Here is a 24,430-nt window from a genome sequence, read left to right on the forward strand (position 1 = left end):
TGTGAAATGAAAAAAGTCCTTGTTTTTTCATAAATAATTGAGTAGGAATATTTTATTTTCACAGTTTTATGAAAACTTAAGCTTTGTAAAATTATGTGCTGAATATGAAACGGAACCAATTAATTTAATATACAAGTTTTTCCGACCCGTGACGAAGGTTTACTTTCTATAAGAAAAACAATTTAGAAGAAGAAATATAATTTCATTTATTTTTATACTATTTACGTTTATTATTTACAAGCGTTTTTCGATCAATCACAGCGTTTAAGTGAAAAATATTCTTTCTTTGTAAAAAATTTCAATAAAATTTCAACTTACAAGTATAGCTAAAGTTCACGAGACTTTAAAAAAATTTATCCACCTATTTTATATTTTTAATAATTAATTTGTAACATTATATTACTACACCTGTTTTTTCTTTTAAATATTTTTAACAATTTTTTTTTTTCTTTTTTTTTTTCAGGTTTGTGGTTCAACATTATACAACATATAATTTTTTAAAATTGAGGACTTTTTTAAAAATTTAAAGATAAGGAATTATTATATTTACAAAAAAAAAAATCAAAAACAACAACAAATCAAACGTCAATATTTAAAAAAAAAGAAAACATTATTTAATTAGAAATACCAAAAAACATTTTCAAAAATACAAACATAGGTACCAAATTGTCTATTTCCTCAATTTCAAAAGTAATTAACAAAAAACTTTGAAAAAAAAAAAAAAAATTGCAACTGTCAGCCAATATTGAAAAAGGTGTAATAAACTAAAAAAAAAAAATAATGCAAAACAAAAATAAACACTTCTTGATCTTCAATTTTGAAAAATTTCAAACTAGCAGCACGTGTAGTTTATTTTTTCAAATAATTTACCCCCATAAAATGCTATAAGTAAAAATGTCTTTTTATTTTAAATTAAGATATTTAAAAATTTTTTTTTTGTGGGTACACTGTGGTGTATACGTCACATTTTTTTTTCGTCCGACTTTTTTTTCAAATTTAATGAAGAAGCAAAAATTTGTTGACTTTTTGCTCAAAAATAGCGCACCACACCGTTCTACTAAATATTTAAATAAAAAAAAAAATATATATATTTTGACCACCACATTGACAAAGACCAAATGAGAAAAAAAAAAAATAAATTGATATTTTGGAAATTATTATGTACACATACTAGGTGTACAGAAAGAAAATTCTAAGGCGCATCTTTTGAGGTGACACCCACGATTGACGGTTGTGGCGCGTCTTACTTTTTCAGTTCCCAATTTGGCTCAGAATTAATTCATTTAGTGGTTTTATTTAAATATTGTTGCAAAGATCTGTTAAAAGAATTATCTATTTTTTTTTTTTTTGTTAAATTTTCTCTCTTTTTTTTTTAATTGAAGTGAAGAAAAAATAAATAAAAATTAAAAAAAAAACTAAAAATAAATCAGTGAAAATATTTAAAATATAAAGATTTTACATAGAAAAGTTTTTGTTTTCTAAAGAAGAAGAAAAAAAAAAGTTGTTTGTAAACAAAAGAATCCAAAAATAATAAAAAAAAAAACATATTGGATATGTACGGATCTACGCATGCAAATAAACATTATGTTTATTTGATAAAAACAATAATAATTACCAGCAACAAATGTGAAATTAACATAACCAAATGACGTCCATGACAATGAATATGGTTTTTCTAAAGGACTTACGATCGAAAATTAAAGGATATATTCATGTATGTGTGTTATTTTTTTTCTACATAAAATTCTTATTTTTTTATTTCTTTGATTTATTTCGTTTGTTTCGAAGAAAAAATTATTAAATATTGCAAATTAATTAGTATTTATGATGTATTATAGACGAAAGTAAATTTAATCTAAAAAATTTGAATATAAATATATCTATAATTAAAAAAAAAAAACAACTTATTTGGAATATGGCCAAATGACATTTAGTAACATTTAGTGCATTGAAAAATTTATATTGTGTCAAATAATTTTTAATCGTATTTTATATTTTTATTTTGAATTAGTATCTTTTTTCCTGCAAATGACGTTAATATACTATTTTTATGAACTCGAAAGATTATTTTAAATAGATTTTATTCTTACAAGTTTTTATTACTCTTGGTAAAAAAAAGCAAGTTATTTTGAAATGTTATAAAGAACAATGATTTATCGCTTAATGTCAAGAAAGCTTATACACTGTTGCATATACCAAAGTATAGCCATACTATGAAAAATTTAATTAATTCTAATTTAAACGGATAGGGGACGCAAATCCTTTTTCCAATTCCAGTGATAATAAAGCTTCGATTTGCATACTGAAGTATATATTTTTTCAAAAATCAATATTTTTAATTTTTATTTTAATGAATTTAAATCAAAATTGATTCTTTTTTTGAAAAACCAATTTTTGATTTTGTTCAAAGCTGTTGATAAATAATAACGATCAAAAGTGCAAGTCAACTTTTTATTTTTGTTTCAAAAAAATATTTATAAAAAAATAACTTGTTAATAATAGGTCACAACGGCTTTTCTTAAAATGCATCTTAATAAGAGATACTTTTTACTAAATGAAAATTTTACCAAATGCATAACAAAAAGTTGTACATATTGCAATTCGAATTTGGGTTTTTGTTTGTCAAAATAAATCTTCTAATAGATCATCTAATGCTGGAAAAAATATTATTTTAAATCTCTTGTTCTCAGTCGAGATAAAGTTTTTTTTGGAAATTAAGCGTAAAAACCTATTTTTTACCGACTTCCAAAAAGGAGGAGGTATTCAATTCGACTGTATTTTTTTTTTACCTCATAACTTTAACCTGAGTGAACCAATTTTGATAATTCTTTTTGTATTGGAGCCACCAGCTGGCTGTCACGTGGTCCCATTTCAATTTTTACTTTAACGTTCAACGTAACGATTTTTTTCGACTTACCCCACTTTTTTCTTAATTTCATAAGAATTTTTTACCTAGTATAACCAACAACCCTGGATATGAATGCTTGTAAATCAATTTGTATTTATTTTGGAAGGAATTGCAAACACATTTTGAACCAACACTTGAATTTATAAAGCTTATAAAACAATTTATGAATTCAATTAATTTTAATTTAAGACTTTAGTCAAATCTTCTCCGAAATCTTGGATTTAATCCCTTTTATTTTTTGCAAATCTGCACCAAAATTTCATGACTGAGGTTTGTTTTTATTATTACTAATTAAAATAAATAAATATAAACAAATAAAGTTATTTTTTTCTTATTTTTAGTTCTTGGTACAACATACCCCGGTATGTGTTACACTTTGCCCCGTAAATGGAGTAGGTTGAAAAAACACGATTTTTTTTTGTTTGGAAGATTTATTTTTCAACATTACCGTTAGGTTTTGAAAAAAATTTGTGCTGGATCTTGCATCTAAAATGTAGTTCCTTTATTTAAAAAAGGTTGGGTTGACTTATTTTTATTTACCATCGGTTTAAGTAAAAAGTGTTACATTTGGCCTCCCTCCCCCCTACACGTATTTAATTGTGTTACCTTAATTTTCCCATTTATATTTTCTTTATTCACTTAAAAATGTTTTTCCGTCCGGTATTAAGCTCTTGAGTGACACTAATCAAATAATCTAAATCTAGCTTATAACTCCATATTTAGAGCATTTTATTCTACTTTAAATTTCCTCAAATTAACCTACATAGATCATTCATCTCAAAAATTTGACATCTCATTTAAACTTCTTTCAAGTTCAGCACCAATTAACTTTCCACTCGTACAACAGGTTACGATAAATTAAATAGAAACTTCTTCTAATTCCTAAAGTCTTGACTTGATATAATTCTCCCACCATCATATACTGATCTACATTTGTCTATCTTGCTTAGTAATAAAGATTAAACATGTTAACAAAATAATTAAATGTCAAACTATCTGTCAAATAAAATTAGAACATTTTTTAGCAAATTCATCATAAAAAATTAATATTTTTTTTGTGTGTTTGTTAATTATGATAAAACTTTCTTATTTTGCTATCTCCAATTCAAGTTGCTTTTTGTGGAGCAAGACAAACCTGCAAAAAGATCCTACAAACCTCACTAATTGTTCTTTTTCTGCGAATTCAAATTACTCGTTACGGTTTAAGTACATTATAATTAGCATTAAAATTATATATTTTAAATTGTCATTTAGTACTATTTGAGGTTTATGAAAAAAAAAAGTTACATCGCGTGATGCCATCATGGTAGGTGGTAACATCATTAAGCTTAGGCTAAATCCAAGTCTTTTTTTATTACAAAAAAAAAAAAAAATCGATTAATCATCAATCTCCTTCTAAGCCATTAAAATCTTTTTTTAAGTCGTCTAAGAAGAGAAAGTCGCATTTAGCACCAATTACGGTCTGGAACACTCTGGAATGTTCCGGTGTATTTTAACTGTTGGAACATACACATAAAGCGAAAAAACAAAACAACTTTTTTTGCGGGGTCTTTGGTCTTTGTTGTCGCCACATAGTCTATAATGTACATCGCCTTTATAACAACCCGAGTCGATTTAATCGGCCGCTTAAACGAGACGATTACACCTTTGTATTTCCAGGTTAGGCGTATATCCGTATATCATCATATAAACTATACCGAAAACCCGAACCTATCCCATAAAAAAAAACTTACAAAATAAAGAATATTTACACAGAAAGAAGCCAAGTAAATTTTGTGTTTTTGTTGTTGTTGTTGTTGTTGTTGGACATTGATATTACTCTATGACGACATCAAACAAACGGACAAACAACATTTACAAAAAAAACCCTGTTTCGACTCTGTGTACGATTTCCGGACTCCATCAGAATGTATTTATGGGTGATACATTGGGAACAAAACAGCTTAAGCTTATAATACATGTGATTGCTATTATGGGTGTTGTTGTTATTGTTGTTTTGGAGTGTTGTGTTATTTTGTTACTTAGAAGTTGATTTCTTGTCCAGTTTATACGCGCGTCCAGTGTCCATTTGCGGTGCCCAAAGTTGGAATTGTACACATTGTAAATGGTAGCCTTACCTGTGCTTGTACATAATGTCTGCCAGCAATGGCATGCAATAGCGAGGTCTTTTTAAAAGAAATTTATATACTTGACTGCTTTGGGTTGGTTGGTGGGCTTTGGATTTTATATATTTTTAAAGTAATGTTTTTCTTGTAGGTACACTGAACAAAAAAAAAAAAAAAAAAAAAATTGAAAAAATTTTATAGCAAAATAAACTAAACTCAACTAAAAACGGCGCACTGTTGTCCTAAATGACTTTTCTCGTTGCAAAAATCATAACTTTTGAACGCATCAAGACAACGAAAAATTTGTTTATAATTTGAAGGAAACTTCCAGGACTATTAAAACAATGAATTTCAGGAAAATTGTTTCGCACATAACAAAAGTTATGACCCATAGGGTCTTCTAAAATAAAATTGATCATAATAGTGGATGCTTAAAGTTAACAAATCTATTTATGAAATTTTTTGTATTAACCCTCTGTCGGCACACGGGTGCGAATTTGGCAAGACAAATTTCGAATTGTGAATATAATATTCGAAATCCTCGGAAAATTCTACAATAATTTCATATATAATTCTCTATAAAATAGTGAGACCGAAAAAAGTTCTAGCGACTTGAAAAAGTATAAACCAAATTCGCAAAAAAAGAGGTGTGCCTACAGAGGGTTAAGTATTAAAATCAGGGTTGTAAAAATATTAGTTTAAAAAAAATGCATTTGCAATGAAACAAACTTTTGCACTGAAAATCAATTTTTATTGCAAATGTGAGCATTAAATATTTTTTTTTTTAATACTCGTCGAATATCTTCAAAATTTGAGTTTTTGATCTTATATTAAAAAAGTTTAAATACTTCAATAAAGTTTAGGTATGTATGATGAAATATCCAAAATTGTAAGAAATTCGACGAGTTTAAAAAAAAGAGGTTGTCTGTAAAGCCGATTTACGGACGATGATTTTACGTGATAACATCGTTAGAAAATAGGTTGTGTGTTTTTGTTTAAAATGAGTCAATTGAAGCGTTTATTTATTTCAAACAATCATAATTTACAAGTAAAAGCTAAAAAAAAATTACCTTTTTTATTTTCTCATTATATTAATTTTTTTATTTTAAAAGCTTGCACAAAAAATTATTCCATTTAAAAGCCAAGTATTTCTTCTTAAGAATAAAACCATTTTTAAATTTTTACAATGCGCAAAAATTATGAAAATAATTTATTAAAAACAATTATTTCTTATGAAAAAATTGAAAAAATCACTTCCATCACCCAAAAATTCATTTTTTTAATATAACAACCTATAATAAGTTTTATACCACCTGAAAGCTTATTGCTTCAGCTCCAAATATATATATATAGATCATGTCTATTAGACATCTACAAAAAGAGCTAGAATTTTTTGAACTCGATCAATTTTCATCAAAAACGGTAAAAAAACATATAATTTTATCTTCTCGCGCTATTGAATCAATTTTTTCAATGACAACCTATAAAAATTTTAAATCATTTGAAAGCTCATTATTTCACCTTTAATTTGACGTTTCAATCTTATTTCTGTGGTGCCTAGAAAAAAAGTTGGAATTTTTTAAACCAACCATGTTGAAACTACAAACTGAGATTACGGTACTTTCCACACTGGTGGCTGTTCATGATCAACAGATCTCCACAGGTGTTTTGAGGTATTTCGCAAGTTTTTTAATTTATAATTGTGTAGCTTGTAGTGAATGTATAGTTATGTGTGATATATCAAATGAAAGGTAATAATCACCATGCTCAATAACGTTAAATCTGCTCTTGATCAAAAGATATAACTTGTTGAAAAATAGAACTTTATTTTACCATTATATTCAAATTTTGCACAAATATAGTCCTGTGTATTATCTATCTACAATATAAATTTCATTCATTTATGTGTTGACGAAAACAGATAAAAATAAAAAACGGTCAAAAACGGCCAAAAAAACTTGGGACAAAAAAACTTGTTTTCCCGTTTTTCGGTCAAAAATCATTTTAAAATATCAATTTTTTGTACATGTATGCGCACGGTCATAGACTACATGTTCTTTAAGCAGGAATTTTGAACACAATTCCAAAAATTTTTAAAAATAAAAAATTCACCCGAAAATACCCCAAAATAAGTAGGTGTTTTTCAAAAATTCATATTTCGAAACGCATAGACTTAAAAAAAATCCGTATTAGACACCTAACTTTTTACTTGCTCTATAGGGCAAGTATTGGTTTCGTGTAGAAAAAAAATTCGAGGTTTTAATCAAAACCGACATTACGATGATGGAGAAGATCAAAAAAGTGGTTTTCGTCATGCCGTCCGTCGGTCTGTGCGTCTGTGCGTATGTGCGTCTGTGCGTCCATCTGTACATCGAGCTAGGGCCTAAACGGATGGACGGATTTGCTTGAAATTTGGTACACATGATTTTTAAGTAATTCCCCAGACCCGTTTTTTTTATTTTTCTAATATCTCCTTTTAAACGCATATCTCCCATATAAAGTTTTCGAGGTATTGCAAATTTCTCGAAAACGGCTCTAACGATTTTGATTAAATTTGGTGTAGGTAATACTCCCATTGATTCTTACAAAACTGCGTTTTTAGTTTTTCTCAAAAAATGCGGAGAACGGAAATATGGCGTTGCCGTTTTTCAAAAATTAACATATTTTTTAAGTTCATATATTTCATCAAAACATGAGTTAATTTTATTCAAAATTTACAGACATAATTTTAAAGTGTCGAAAATAAAAAAGTTTTTGAAAAAATTTTTTTTTTTAGTTTTTGAAAAAAAAATTTTAATTTTAATTTTTTTAACTTACAATTTTTTTTTTGATTTTTTTTTTCTCGACACTAAACAAAATCTTAAATTTCCAATAGCTATTTAAGATAACGATACTTTGAACTACAAGAGCAAGTACGTGCGACCCCAGTCGTGCATTTTATTTTTTATAACCTTTTGAATGACGTTTTTCAAATTGTTAAAAAAAATGTGCCCTACTTATAGTCACTACTTTGTCAAAGGTCTCATGTTTTAGTTTTAGAAAACGATTTATTACTTAGTTTTGAAATTTTTAAAAATTTTTTTCAATAACATTGTCAGTCTTGCAATAAATTTATCTATCGTTTAAAAAAAAAATTCAACTCTTTACATTGTCGGGTTTAGAAAATATCCAATTTTTTGCAATTTTGTTTTACCCCTTTTACCCTATTAAATGACGAAATTTTTAAGAATCCTTCATTTGGATTAATCTTTAGGCTATTATCTTTCAAATAAGCTATAGAAGATTTTTGTATGTCTAATAGTTTATTTTGAATTTAAATTTTTGCCGCACTGCGAAAGTGCGAGAGTAGAACGGGAGAAAATGGCGTCACTTTTTTTTGGTGGCTGCCATGGTTCATCGATTTAAAAGACGTTATCACGTCAAAAAAATATTTAATGCACATATTTTTAATTTGAATTTTTTTTTCAATGCAGAAAATTTTTGTTTCTTCAATGCATTTTTTTTTTAATATTTTTTTTTTTTGAATATTTAATAAATATTTTTTTTTTAATTTGTAATGAAAACAAATGCATTAAAAATAAAATGATTAAAATTATCCTTGTTTTTTTTTTGCTTTTAGTGGTCCATAATAATATTTTATGAATTTTTTAAGCACTAAATACGTACTCGTTTCACATTAGCGAAATTAATGGGATATAACGATTTTGCTTATCCTCCATATTGTATTGTGGATTAGACATGACACATGACGAAAAAAAATATTTTGAACAATAAGTACTACCGCTTTGGGTTATTTACCCTTGAAAAAAAACTGTTGTTGGTCTCATGAGAAATTCAGTCAAAAGTTATATCAAACTACTTAACAGGTATCCACAAAAAAAAATATTTTCCGCTATCAACAAGCAAGCCCAGATGAAATACCGTAAAAAATAACTAAAAACTTAAAACTAACTGTTAATAATGAAGAAATTATTATTTCTTTAAAACCTCTCGTACGTGAAACTTTCCCAAAAATTTCATTAAAAATTTAAGTAGGCAATAAAAAAAAAAACTGGAAAAAAAACTAAACTTTTCCAAAACTTTTATTGCTCCCATCAAAAGCAATGAAAATGAATTGGCTTCTCGTTTTATTGTCAAAAAAACAAGATAACCCACAGTGCGACTACCGCCATCAGGAGACGAACTAGAAACCAGACCATGGAGTATAGTTTTCCAGCGAATAAATGATAAGTAGTCTGTCCGTGTTCATTGGTTGGTTGGTTAGATTGGTTTGGGCCCCCTCAAAATTCACCCAAAGAGACCAACGACGAAACCAACTTCAATTCATTTAACAATCTAAGCACGACAAAGTACAGTGGAGCAATAAAATATAAATTGGAAAATTATTCAAAGTATTTTTAGAATATCGTTGGGATTTCAAACGACTTCAAGTAAGGTACTATTTATGATAAATTTTGCCCCACTGTATAATGTCGACAAAATTCTCGAAAGGACTCCATGCATACTAGAACCTTGACTGCTGCTGCTGTTGCCGTCGCCATGACTGATTGACGTCTTTATTGTGCATTAGATGTGTGAGAGAAGAGAAGTGTTCAACGAGCTGCAGCCGGATGAATGACCGAAGCGTGTGCTTCATAATAATCTCTCTGATGGCTATATCCCGACTTAAACTGCTGCATCTTTTTTTTTTCCAATGCACACAGCGCACCTAACCCCAAACTAACCTAACCAGCCAACCGTAGCGGTAAACGATAAATGCCATAGACAGCAGAGTTCAGGAATTTTTCGGTGGTCGCCGCGCCGCCATCATTCACGAGTTTAACAATGTTTAAGTTTGTTTAGCAAAATTGCCAGAGAGTTTTCTAGATATCTACAACAGTCTGCAGAGATTATAAGAAATATAAACTCAACTCACTGAGTTGATGTGCGATGGGTGCCTTATGGGGCATGAAATGGCATTCATGTGTCTATAAAAATGGAGGTGCCTTTAAAATTCCCCAAGAGAGTTAAGGCCAAGGCAAGCTAATTAATTTTTAGAGAGAGAAGAAGTCGATGTGTGTGTGTAGTTCCGGGAATTCCCTACAGAGTGCTGAAGATCACACAAATCGTAGAGCAAATTGACAAATTCGTAACAAGTCGTATAGACACTTGACACATGGGTAATGGTTTTTTGTTAGTGTCGGGAATTATTAGAGAGCTATCAGGTAGAGACAGACAAGCAGGCGACCGACGACGACGGACAAACACAACTCGAAAGCAGCGGTGGTAGATACTCACCTTAAGAAAATATATTAACGCCTCCAGAGAGTATATAAGAGAAAGACTACGAGAACATTGGTGTAAACTAGAATAGTTGTCGTTGTTAAACTGGACATAGCAATTTGCAGACATAAAAGACGGGAATTGAAGGCCTAAACTTCATTTTTGCAGCCTAATTAAGTTTACACTGAAAAAAAAAATTGTGCGATGGTTAAATTTTGATAATTTTGATAATCTTGTTTGTTTGCTTGCTTGTTCTTATATTTCTTCATTCTGGAATTCAAGATAAGTTTTTCCAGTCGAAATTCTTCCAGATTTCATTTGCGAAAAAGAAAATCTTAAGACTCGTTTCCTTGTCTAGTGCGGAAAATTTTGTGACTTAAATATTCTTTTGAAAATACATTGAGGCCAAATTTTTCTTAATTTAAATTTAAGACCTCTTAATATCAGAAGTTTGCGCATTATGTAATAATTTTTTTTAAAGATTTTGGTTTATTTTACGGAATTTGACCATTTCCAAACATTTCGGGGCAATTATTTTTATGTTAACTCAGATTCCGACCCTGAATAAATTATTTAGGTATTGTGTAAATAGTGCTTAAATTTTTGAAATTTGAAGTTATTAAATTTTTGTCCTTAATGTTTGTATCAATACGTTTTTTCATACATTGTCACACCAGCTACAAACTATATATCTCAGTATGTCACACCCGTAACATTATTTTAATTGTTATAAAAACACAGTTTTTTTTTCATAAATCTTCTTAAAATGTATGCTTTTTGGAAACGAATGAAATTTTCTTTCATATTGAACACGTTATATACAATTTTTCATCAAATTTTCATCTACAATATGAGTTCTTAACCCTTTGTAGGCGCACCTCATTTTTGTGACGTGATAGGCACACGGGTGCGAATTTGGTTTATACTTTTTCATGTCACTAGAACTTTTTCGGTCACAATATTTTATAGAGAATCAAGTATGAAATTGATGTAGAATATTCCGAGGAATTCGAATATTGTATTCACAATTCCGAAAAAAATATTTTCACCCTTATAAAGAGACTTTTTTGTGACCACTTTTTTGAAAAATCGTAATTTTTATATTTTTTTCGTGCCAAATTCGCACCCGTATGCCGACAGAGGGTTAAATTCACCTAAGCTGAGAGAATCGATTTTCTAACATCACACCCGTTACATCTAATCTTAAGATTTTGTGATGTTGAAAGATAAGTTAAAAAAATGTCATTCTAAAAATATATTAACAACTTAATACATAACTTGTTGAAGCTATGAAATACCTTATTTAGTGAATAGTACGCAATTCAATTGTCCATAAGGAAACCGAATCCGAAAGTCCTTAAGCCAATCGTTACTGCGTTATAAAGTATTCAAAAGTATTTTTCGCGTATAACTTTCAAACGGTTAAACCTATAAAAAAGTCTTATGAACAAAACATGAGGATCAAACAAAATTTTTCAAAAAATGTTCAGCAACTTTTTTGCCTTCAAATAATCGTTTAGATTTTAGAAGATCGTTATTTCAAAGTACCGTTAGTGCTATTGAAAATATTTAAATACAAATTATTTATCTAATTTTCTTAAAAAAACTAAATATTTATTTTTCTATCTTTAAATTAAAGTAAACAATGACAGGGTTTTTGAAAAAAACTCTTCTTAAATACCGAATTTTTACGAAATTTGTACATTATTTGAGACTACAAAAATTAACAAAATGCATTTTCTAACAGTTTTTATTATTAGAAATATCACTATCCTTTAAAGCCTACCACGCTGCTGATGCGGTAATGCAAATTTGAATAAAAAGCATTTTTTCTTTTACTCAATAAAATTTCGATGAAACAATAGTGATTTGGTTTTCTATTTTTTTGTTTTTAAATCAATAGACTGGACTGTTAAATACCAAATTGCTGCAATGGTTTCTAAATTACATTATTTCATACAAGAAGATGGAACTAAGTAAAGTAGTACCTACTGTAAACACAATATTATATTAAAACGAAATTTCCCAAATGTTTATTTTTCAGTTTTATTGTTTATTTTTCATTGAACGTCAACTGTTGCAATTGAGCTTAAAAAAACTATTTAGGGAAACAGAAACGTACAAAAATGTTGGTAAAAAAAGGTTTGTAGAAATATGGATTAACAAAAATGCATTTGAAATAAAAAAAAAAGTTAATGGCAATTACCAATATTTTGCATTTAAAAAAACTGTTACTGCAACTGAAAAATATTGGAATTCAAAGAAAAATTTGTATTGTAAGTATAAAATATTTTGCCTTGAAAAATATGTTATTTCAAATAACATATAAATAAAAATTTTCTCCATTGAAAAAAAAAATTTAATGCAAAATGTGCGCATTAATTTTTTATTTTTAATATTCATTAAATTTCTTACAATTTTGGGTATTTGGCCATGCATTAGCTATTTTAATATTTAACCTATGTATGGCCAAATAGTCGAAAATGTAGGAAATTTGATTAAACAAAATATTTAATGTACACATTTTGCATTGAATTTATTTTTAATGCAGAAAATTTTTTATCAAAAATAATAATTTCAAAATATTTTTCAGTTTCAATAAGTATTTTTTTATTTCCATAAATATTTTTTTTTCTAATATATATTTTTTTGTTAAATTTGTAATGGAAAAAGTTTTTTTTTTCAACACTGAAATAAAAAAGAAAAAAAAAACCTTAACGTTCCATTTTTTATATAATGAGATAAAATTTTAACAATAAAAAGAAGTTTACGTGTCCTTTATTTAACTTTTTTTCTGATGCTCTTGTTAGAACCTCATTTGACTTTAAACAATTACATTCTGATTTTTGCTCAACAAAGTCTGCCATTGAAAATATATATTTCTTCTTCATTCCACTTTGATTGCCCATATTAAAAATAAAAAACACACAATTTAAATCTCTAGACCAAAATAATTACAAAAAAAAAAAAACAAGTACAATGACTTCATTTTATTTATTTATATTTTTTTTAAACTCAAACCATTTCTTTCTGTTCTGCGTGTATTTTTTTCTTGTATTCAGCTGTGTTATGATGAAATTTGATAGGATTACTTAATCAAGTGTTTATATATGCGTCTTACATCTAAAAATTTCTGACAACGAAATAAAAACAAAACAGCAACATCAGAGGCTGAAACAAAAAAAAAAAAAAAACAAGAAATCACTTCCAAGAAACTTAATTGGAAGAACCCAACGAGAGGAGAGTATTAACAGAGAAAAGACGTGTTTTGTTTTTACGTGTGTCATGGTCTTACAAAATCTCTCAAAAACTTAATTAAAAACTTCCGGACATTTCCCGTCGTCGTTTTTTCTGTTGATTGTGTTGAGTTTGTTTGCTTTTTGGTTAGTTGTTGTAAAAGGAAGTTTATTGTTTGTTAAGTGTTTTTCTTTATGATTTCTGATGGTTGCTCTTCAAAGTCTTGCAAAGTCCAGAAATGAGTTAAGACTTGCCATTAATTTTTGTAAACTTATGTCATTTCGTTTAAGGTACTTCTGGACAGAGTCTGACAAAGTGCAATTTCTTGGAGATTACAATTTTCATTGCAAGAAACTGAGAGCTGGTTAATGTTTGTTTGAACTTAAGACTGATTGATACTTAACAAGCTTAAAAGTATTCAGAATTAAGTTTGTCCCACCAAATGCACTTACGTAAAAAAATGTTGGTCAAAATAACACAAAAATTGTCAAAAAAAGCAAAAAAAAAAAAATCAAACAACAACGCCTATTGCCAATGTAAATAACCAAACCAAATCAATAGAATTTCACGCCAACACTTTTCGCGTCATAAAATTTTATTCAATTTTGCCATATTGGGTAAGATATTCCACTTCAACTATTTTTTTTTTTTTTTTTTTATTGGGATTGGGACACAAATATTTGTTTCTCTCATTAAATTCCAAAACATTCAATGCAAAATTGAATTAAAAAAGGTAAACGAAAACAGCAGCGACAAAGCGAACAAAATTAGTATTCAAAGTAAAATTTTATTCCAAATTTTTGGGAAAGATATCCAAATTTGGATATGTGCAGTGTCTCGTGTGCGCCGCGGCGCTGCTTGACGTTGACGCCAGTTGGGTACGAACTTGATAGACTTTATAGAGGCGTGCGTGTGGTGTGGATCGATCGAGACAAATAATGCATATAGATGTCTAATGTCTGTCGATTTGCTGGGATTTTTTAGATATAGGAAGTGGTTTTCAGAAAATTTATTTTTTTTTTTCACTTTCCATAAAATCATCTGAAATAGTGAAAGATTTGCAAAAACAAAAATAAGATCTGAAACAAAAATATAAGGGCACTTTATGGTTATCTGAAAAAATAAGAAATTTGAGTATAAAAAAAAAACCAAGTTATCTTCAATTTTCCGCTTTCGTTAAAATTTTTTTCAACACAGTCACACACTTAATAGGTTAGAGGTCCTTGAGAAGTCGGCAATTTTTCATAAGTCTAGGGCATTTCATGAGTTTGGGATATTTCAAGAGTTATAAAATTTTCAAGAGTCTTGGATTTTTATGAGTTGGGAACTTTTCCTGAGTTAGGACCTCGTTTATGTCGGGAACTCTTAATGAGACTGGGACACTTCATAAGTCGAGAACTCTCCATGAAATGAGGTCTTAAGATGGGTCGGGAACATTTCATAATTCTGAGATCTCTTTGGGAAATTTCATGAGCGGGGGGTCCGTGATGAGTCCGAAACTCTTAATGATTCTAAGACCCTTTAGGAGTTGGGATTTCTTCATTAGTTATGACCACATTTGATGACCTTTCATGGGACCCTTCGTTAGCCAGGAATTCTTCATGAGTCTGGATTCTTTCATGAGTAGAGACCTCTTTATGAGCCTGAGACCCTTCATGAATCAAGAACTCTTTATGAGTCGGAAACTGTTCAAGAGCCTGGGACCCCTAACGAAGAGTAGGGAATTCTTTTTGTGCCTGGGACCTTTCATGTGTCAGGACCTCGTGATGAGGATTCTTCTTGAACCTGGAACCTCTCATAATTAGAGACCTTGAAACGATTCTGGGACCCTTTTATGAATCGGGAACTATAAATAAGTAGGAACAATTTATGGGTGGGGGCTCGTACTTTTCATGAGTCTGTCTGGGACCTTGCATGAGTTTGGGCACTTTCATTCAGAGATCTCGCAATGAGTCGAGAAGTTTTCATGATTTCGAAACCGATTATGACTCGGGAACTCCATGTCCATATAAGTAAGAGACACTTCATGAATCGGAGGTCTCTGATATATCACTAATTTTTAAGGAGATTGGGGCCTCTCAGGAGTCAGGAACTATTCATGAGTTTGCGATTCTTTGTGAGCAGGGAACTTTTTATGAGTCGGAACCCCCTAATAAATCAGTAATTATTATAAATGAGTTTGGGACCCTTGATGATTCGGGAAATTTTCATGAGTCTAGGAGGACCCTTCATGAATAGGGAACTCTTAATAAGTAAAGGACACTTCATGAGTCGCCGTCCCATGATATATCGGTAACTTTTAATGAGTTTGGGACCTCTCACAAGTTGGGAATTCTTCGTGAGTCTGGGACCCTTTGTGAATAGGGAACTCTTCATGAAAAGGTAACTCTTCATAAATAGGGGATCCTTCATGAGTCAGTGACCCATAATGAATTTGTAACTTTTAATATGTTTTGGACCTTTGATGAGTCTGGGACCTTTCCTGTTTTTTTTTTTTTTTACTTAGGGCTATGTTTTTGGTAGAGAAAAATCACACTGATAAATCATAACAATATTTTAATGATTCCATTTTCACTAACTACCTATCACAAAATTTCCTACAAATTGTTATTAAATTTTCAGATCTTAGAGCAAACAGATGCGACCTCTCAAAATACTTTACATTCATTTTGTTGTTACAAATAAAGTTGCTTTCATACTGCAACAACAATAATAATTGAGCAATGACAAGTTGAACATGTTATTTGTTATGTCGTTTGTAAACTTTTCCATCGATAAACTACAGCAACAAAAAAAAAAAGAAAAAAAAATCTGTCAGATTTTAAACACAAAAGCCTGCCTTGTATTTAGTTCTGTAAACTTCCAAGGGCATGCGGTATTCTGTGATGGTCGTGGAAGAGTAAGTAATTTTTTTTTTTGTTCTATTTCTTTTTTTTTTTTTATTTCTGAGGAAGGAATGACCATGGGCTAGCCTTTAAAAGTCGATAAAAAATTAAAAACAACAAAAATGTAGTAAAAGTGCTGTGTTTCACATCATTACAACAATTTTTAATGATAAAGAATTTAAGTAGTTTCCGATGACCATGAATTGGATGTGGGACCGGAATCTATCGACCAACTTGGTTTTAGTTTTTTTTTTTTTCTTTCTTTTTTATTATTATTTCATAGGAGGTAGAAATGGGAGTGATAGTTTATTGCTTTTGACAGTTAAGCTAGTGAGTTAGGAATAAAAGTGAAAAAGTAAGTAGTTTTATGAACACTATATAACTTTTTTCTTTAGTTGGAAAAGGTGCTGACATTTTATAGTAATTGATGTCAAAAAGTTATTTTTTGATAGATTTTATATTTTTCTGACATGTAAGGATTATATTTGAAGTTGTACTTTCCTTGGTAGTTTAATTTAAAGGAAGCTAATCATACGTTATGTCATTTTAAGCAGAAAGACATTGAAACAAGTTGGCACAAAAATTCTAACAATGTCAATAACCTCTTTGTTTATGGTTGTCAAGTTGATGTGTTGGTTAAATAATTTGGTAGCTGCTGTTTTTTCGCCAAATTAATTTCTGTGGGATTTGTTTAGATTCTCATTTGTTCAAAATGTATTACCTTTTCCCACGCATTATACAACAGTACTTTTTAATTATTTCAACTGAAAGTTTATGTGGGAGTAGAAAAATTAAAAATATTCTAAAATGCTGTTTTTTTTTAGCTTTCTAAAAAAAACTATGTTGTTTCGTTCTGTTAAACATTTTTGCAGATGAAAGTGATGAAAGTAATTAGGGCATTAGAAGTAGTAATGGCATTGCGAGTTTTATTGATATTTGGTCCTTAAGTAAAAAAATGCTCCTTTCTGCATCAAAATCAGGATTTTAAAAATATCAATTGAACAAAAAAAAAAAAAATGCTGTTGAAATTAAAAAAAAAAAAAATATTGCAAATAAAAAAAATTGCATTAAAAAAAAAAATATTTGTTGTAACAGAAAAATATTTGCATTGAGAATAGAATTTTTATTGCAAATAAAAAAAAATTTTTGCACTAAAACAAACATTTTAGGTATTGCGAATAAAAAAATTTCTGCATCGAAAAAAAAAAATTAAATTTCAATGCAAAATGTCTGCATGAATAATTTTTTTTTAAACATTCGTCGTATTTCTTACAATTTTGACTATTTCACCATACATTAGCCTTTTCATCTATAATATTGAACCTAATGTAACGCTAAAAATAGTCTTAATTCTAAGAAATTTAACGAATATTAAAAAAAACTATCTAATGCATACATTTTGCATTGAATTTTTTTTTTCAATGCAGAAATTTTTTATTCGCTATAAATAACATTTTTTTAATGCAATATTTTTGTATCTGCAATAAAAACAGCTACTGTTCATTACTTTAAGCTGACCACCCCCTCCCTCTTTCCCCCCTCATTTGCCCGAATTGTTTCGTTCAACGTTTAGCTTTTTTACTCTTTTTTCCCAAATTTTGACTTAAATATCGATTATTTCGAAAACAATTAATTAAAATAACATTACAATTTTTAAAAGGTATCATTCATTACTGTAAGTGTTGCCGTTATATTTTTAATAATTTTTTTATTTTAAGTATTTTTTTTCTATGAAATTGCCCCTCCCGCCTAAATGTGGGGAGATAGTTCCCCCCTTACATAGAAAAAAATGATTGTATTTAACCCCTCTACAAAAAACTATTATCAATTCTTGGCCCCTAATTTATCGTACTATCCCCGTTAAAAAGGGTAATAAGGGGTTTTAGATGGGGTTTACTTGGTGTAAAGGGTTTGCACCCATGGAGAGTTCTTATGAGCATGATGTGAACTACAACATACTAAAATTCGATTGAGATCATTTTTTCCGTACTGCCTAGGAGTCAGGGGTCATTTTCGGGGATACGCCATATCAAATTTTGGTGTAAAACTGTGATTTTATATTCTAATCCATCAAAGGAACCTAACTGCATCAAAAAATCTTGTACTTCAATTAACTTTGATATGAAGTGAAATTTTGTCTAGGAATATGATCGGGCTACTTTCAAATACTTATAATAATATTTTAAACAGCTGTAATTGTATACATTGAAAATTGAAATAAGACCAATTTTCGAAAGATGGCCTTTTTCATTTGGACTAATTCATGGCACCAAGTGATTGAACATTTTATGAAAAAATTTTTGAAAATTTACGAGTGTTACTTTTTTGGAAACTTAATATAAAGTAGTTTTCTAAAATTCGCTCGAATATTTAAGCTTTTTGTCTATTTTTTTTTTTTTTTTTTTATAAATGTTTTAGAGAGAAATAGCTAAGCAATTATAAGATGAGGGCTCAGCGTTGTGAATTTTGGCCTTCCAAGTGGTTATAAGTTATTAATTAATGAACCTAAAGTCCGTGTGAACTTTTGACCCGCTTGGGTCAGTTGTAAGTCCATAATTAATTTGTGGACTTATGACCCACATAAATGGATCAATAGTCCTTTATGGTCTTTTGGCCTATGGAATTTTGACCCTACAAAAAAAAAAACCACTTTAAATTATAGTTAAATCGCTAAAAAGTAGACCCAAACACAATTTATTTTTGAATCAAAGTAAACGAACGTTAAATAAAAAAAAAAAACAGTTAAATCAAAAATGTACATTTTTGAAAGATTTTGGAAAAATAACAATTAAGCATTGTGTTTGGGGATTGGACCCTGAGTTACAAAGCAAGTACCCTACCATCCAGGCCACCTGTTTGTTTAAAATTACCTCATAAAATTTAATTTATTTTAATTGATTTTTCTCAAACACAAAAGGAAATTATTTTGGAATTACTCAATATGACCATGAATCGAACCTTAAACCCTTAACTATTAAGCCGGTGCACACTGGTCGATTAAGTACATCGTAGCTGGTCAAAAGTCGAAAAAAAAAGTTGTTGTCAGCATAAAAAATACCTTTAGGCCGAAAGTAAATATTCTTAAACAACAAAAAACAACAAAAATAATTTTTTGATTCCGTTATTTTATCATCTCAATGTAATCATTCATGATTTGCTCACTCTCTATTTTAACGTCCGCGAGTTAACAAGTGTTTACAAAGTGATAGTTTATGATAAAAGTGAGTAATTGAGTTGAACAAAAAAATGTCAGAAAATGCTAGTGGTATGTACTTTTAAATTCAATTTGTTTTTTGTAAAAAAAAAGTCAGATTCTATTTCTATTAACTGAATGTTGTAAGGCATTTTTTGATAGTTTTCAGATGTTTGTTTTTTACTTCTTGGACGATTAAAAAAAAGTGCCGAAGAGTGCCATCGTGAATTTTTTATATTTTGTAGTTTGAATCATTACCTTTAATTTGATGCTAAAATTAAGTGCCGAAAACCGCCGCAAACTATTTTTTCGTCTCTTTCAGGTACCAATTCGCTCTTTTTAAGGTGACCATTTTTTTTACGGAAGGAAATTGTTCAAGATTGTCTAGCTTGTAGAGCATGAACTGTTATGTGTGATATATGAAATGAAAGTTTATATTATCTCTTTTCAAAATAAAAATAAATCAAATTTATAAATGCTCTATGTAAAAAGATATTACGTGTCAAAAAAAAGACCATCTTTTTACCGTTATCTCAAAAATGTGTCCTGGCTTTTATTTATAGTCCTGGCTTTTATTTATATTTCATGTTAATTTGATTAATATTAAAACGAAAAAGATATAAATAAAAAACGGTCAAAAGGACTCGAAAACTGTCAAAAATTTGGGGAAAAAAATATTTGTTCCCATTAAAGATATCTCGGGCAATAAAAAGACATCAGAAAGATTTAAACAGGCATTGAAAGATGGAAAACCGTTACTAAATATGTTCAAACAATTTTCCTTATATAAAAGAATAAGGTCCGAAATACCCAAAAAAAAACGTTTTTTGCATCTTCTAACAGTAATATTTCAAAAACGGGAGCTGATTAATTTTTTTTTACTTCGGATTCGAGTTCAAGACACCGAAAACCTTCAGAAAAGTATATTTTTGTTTCGGCAACAAAACCCTTGTAAACCAGTGTAATAGTTTATAAGCTGTACATTGATAATGAATATAGCAGCCAATGTGAAAAAAACTGCTAACAGGCACGGGAAGAACGGGAGACCAGGGTTCATCGATTTTTAAGACTTTATCACATTAAAAATAATATTCAAAGCCAATAAGACATACAAAAGAATTAAGTCTACCTAGTGACTCAAAATCGACCACTGTGCGGTGTGAACAATTAAAATGGTTTGTTCAATTTTAAATTTATCTTAACCTTAAGATTTCGTTAATTTGTAAAAGTTTCCACTTTTAGAAGATTCGTAACGAAATAAACTTAAAAAAAATAATAACATTGTTTCATTTAAAAACAACAAGTTTTCATGTTGAAAAATTTCAAATTTCATTATTTTTCTATGTGCATGAGAATTAAAATTCTAACGAATTCTGAAAACTTAAACTCACAAATGACTGAGGTATTAGACTAAAGTTTATTTTCGTTGAAATTATTTTTTACGGGATGGGGAATTGAAGTAAAATAAAGAGTCAATAAATTGATACTAAATGAGCTATTTTAATAAATTATTTTAATGAAGAAACAATTTCGAACCCCAATGCACATTAAAGTAATTAAAGTTAAAGTGGGCAAAGCCTGAAATGCGTAACATCCAAATAACACCGAAGTCTCGTCAGTTTTATTATAACTCACCCATAAAACAGAACTCATTTTCTTTATTCGTTTTAAAGTTAATTAAATACTGTAATATAAATATTCTTATCAATACTAAGCTTACTTCACCTATAACGTCAAATTCACACAGCCTTGTCGTGACTCTTACTCAAAACAGCATTCACATTTCTTACATTCATATTTACATCCACTAGGTACCTACTCTACTACATAAACTACTTTCTCCTTGTTTTAAACAGTAAATTAATGGTTTAATAGCACCCTGTTTCTGTCATCTTTTGATAGATTAGTTGGTAATTAATGTCAAAGCATTAACAAGTTAAACTCTACGAAACTAATTTTATTATTTCATAATAAAAATATATAAAAAAAAATACCTGTTTCAAAAGTCAACTTAGTGAGAAAAGACTCAGTTTTTGATTCCCACAGACATATCAACCGCAAAACATTGAGACTCATTTTTATTTCCCAGAAGTTTGGAAACCCTTAAAGATTGATTACATTGAAAATACACTTGTTAGATATATTTTTTGTATAATATTCTCAGGTAATTTCGTTGTTTTTTATCAACATCCCGCCAATTTAAAAAGCTTAATTTCTATTTATATTTTCTTATAAAAATGTTTGTGTATACCTTTTTAATATTAGAAAATTATATCCATGAGAACAAACAATTATATTTGCGATATAGAAAGAAGCCAAGTTTTGTGTGCCCCTTTTGGGCCATAAATTGCACGCAATTAATCGGCACGAACGAACACATGCTCGCTGCGCGCCTTAGTCAATAAAATGTCTTTCTCCCTGAATGCATATTGTTTACGGTATCATCAATTTTGATTACCTACCCCTCAAGCACACACCACATTCTCTCTGATTATCTTCTTGTGTTCGTGTTTCGCGTTTTTCAACAATCAGTTTGTATGTTTTTTTTTTTTTTTCGTTCTTCTCGTTATTCGTGTGTGTTGTGTGTTTTGGCGATTACTCGTGTCGACTGATAAGAGTTTTTCATTGTTCAGAGTGTGGTAGAATTATATTCCTGATAATTCACCACCTCAAGAGAGATATAGTTTATAAGGAAGTTTGTGTGTGTGTGGGTTTTTTTATATTATTATATTTTTACCTTTTTCTATGTGAAGTGAACACATGTTTAGTTTTTTTGTTGCATATAATACCTACACTATACACCTTTGCAAGTACTTAATGCCTCTATCAATAATTTATAACCTAAGGCATATATTCATAGGGTGCATTTATGTTGTTGATGTTTTTGCAACCTGAAGAAATAATAGGGCTCAGTTATAGCTATCAGTAAAATCCATCAGTAAAAATTCTGTTTTGATATTTTGACTTTACATTTTTACAGGATCTTCTTTGATACTTTTGTCAGGAAATGATGAAAAGAATTAGGTTTTTGACAGCAATTTTGTGAGCTACTTTGAAGTGTAAATTTTCTAAAATTTCTAAAAACACAAAACAAATACAGGTAAAATATTTCTTCTTCGCACTTTTTGTTCTTCAAAATCTTTAGTTACTTCTGCCTAATTTATACTATCCCAAATTTTTTTGTTTATTAAATCCAATCTCGTTTTGGTGGACCTTAGATAGTTTTTAATGATTTTCAATTTGGAAAAGTTACGTTCTCCATATGCAACCGTTACTGGTAAGGTCAAGAGTTATACATTTTAAAATCTCTTCTAGAGACAAAAGATTATCTAAAAACACTGACAGCTCTTCGGAAAATTTTAACCCATTTACATACATATATCAGAGGAGTTGGCATATGTTAATATTACTTCAAAATTTCTGCCAATTGATTTTAGGCAGTTTTCTAAAAGCATACATATCTATAATTATACAAAAATAAAAAATGTTTGGTGGCCTCATTAATTTATGAAACCTTAACTCTAATGGGTTTATGGCTGTATATCCATGGTGTGAAAGAATACTTTGAACTTATATTTTTGACAGGGCCCAATAATTGTTTCATAATCACATTCTTAACTAAACTGCATTTTTTTAGAGCGGATACGATGTTTATATCTAGGCACATTTTCAAAGTCAAATAATACCTCGCTATCATTTTTAGCAGCTGAACCTTTTGCGTTTGCACAAACTTTAGCAAAATACTTAGCAAATAATTTTCAATAAAAAAATCTTCAAATCAAATTACGTCAACCAAAATTGAAGTGATCTCCATAACGACTTATAGCTAGTTTTGAGAAAAAAAAAGGTTCGAAATTTTAGTATAAGAATAAAAAATAAAAAGCACGACTGGGGCCGCAAGTACTTGCTCTTGCAGTTCAAAGCACTTTTATGTTAGCTTACTTGTAGATTATAAGAGCTGCCTCTATATACATTTTTAAGAAATTTGGTTGATGTAGGGGAAGAGCCGGCATGTAGGCCAAATGTTTGTCAAATACAATTTTGTTTTATTTTACTTGACTTTTTTGAGAAAAACTAAAAATGCAGTTTTACTGCAATTACTTTGAATATTACGTATGCAAAATTTAATCAAAATCATTAGAGCCATTTTTGAAAAAATAGCAATAACTCCATAATGATGTACGGGAAGAGCCGACATCCGCGATTTAAAAAAATTTAAAGACAACTATCCGTATTTTTTGAGAAAAACTAAAAACGCAGTTATGTTAGAACTATATAATCAAAATCGTTAGAGCCGTTTTCGAGAAAGTTGCAATAACTCGAAAATTTTGTATGGGATCTATACGTTCTAAGCGAGATATTAAAAAACAAAAAAAAAAACCAACCTTGGAAATTACGAAAAAAACATCCATACCAAATTTCAAGAAAATCCATCTACCCATTTAGGCTGTAGCTACTTGTACAGATGGACGCGCGGACGCACAGACCGACGGACGTCATGACTTCTCCATCATCGTAATGTTTGTTTTGATTAAAACCTCGAATTTTTTTTTTGACACGAAACCAATACTTGCCCTATAGAGCAAGTAAAAATATTGATTACAATTATAATTGTAATAATTATTTAGAAGCTATAAATTACTGTTTTTTGAGTTCCTATAACTTTTATTATGAAATTTTAGAAAATCGATTAGTATTAAAGAGTTTAGACAGTATTACCTTTTCATAATTTTTTGTGTTCTCTTCGACACAACTCTGTATTTCGAAAACTCACATTTAAAATGTTTAGCAATAGTAGAAGTAAATTTTGTTAATGTTAAACATTTTTGTAACTAAACAA

General features: G+C 29.2%; 1 protein-coding gene across 2 annotated transcripts in view; it reads left to right on the forward strand.

Annotated features, from left to right (window-relative positions):
- The window catches only part of LOC129905297 (serine/threonine-protein kinase N), a 214,847-nt gene that overhangs the window by 97,776 nt on the left and 92,641 nt on the right, over window positions 1-24,430 (forward strand). The window contains exon 1 of one of the 2 annotated variants that reach the window (XM_055980745.1): window positions 1,494-1,714. The exons of the other annotated variant lie outside the window; for it this stretch is intronic. Within the exon in view, the coding sequence (XP_055836720.1) occupies window positions 1,646-1,714 (69 nt within the window). The 5' untranslated portion in view covers window positions 1,494-1,645. Of the gene's footprint in view, window positions 1-1,493; window positions 1,715-24,430 lie in introns of those variants that run through there. 2 annotated transcript variants of the gene reach the window in all.

This window comes from Episyrphus balteatus, chromosome 1 (assembly GCF_945859705.1).
Source record: "Episyrphus balteatus chromosome 1, idEpiBalt1.1, whole genome shotgun sequence".
Taxonomy (NCBI): Eukaryota; Metazoa; Arthropoda; class Insecta; order Diptera; family Syrphidae; genus Episyrphus; species Episyrphus balteatus.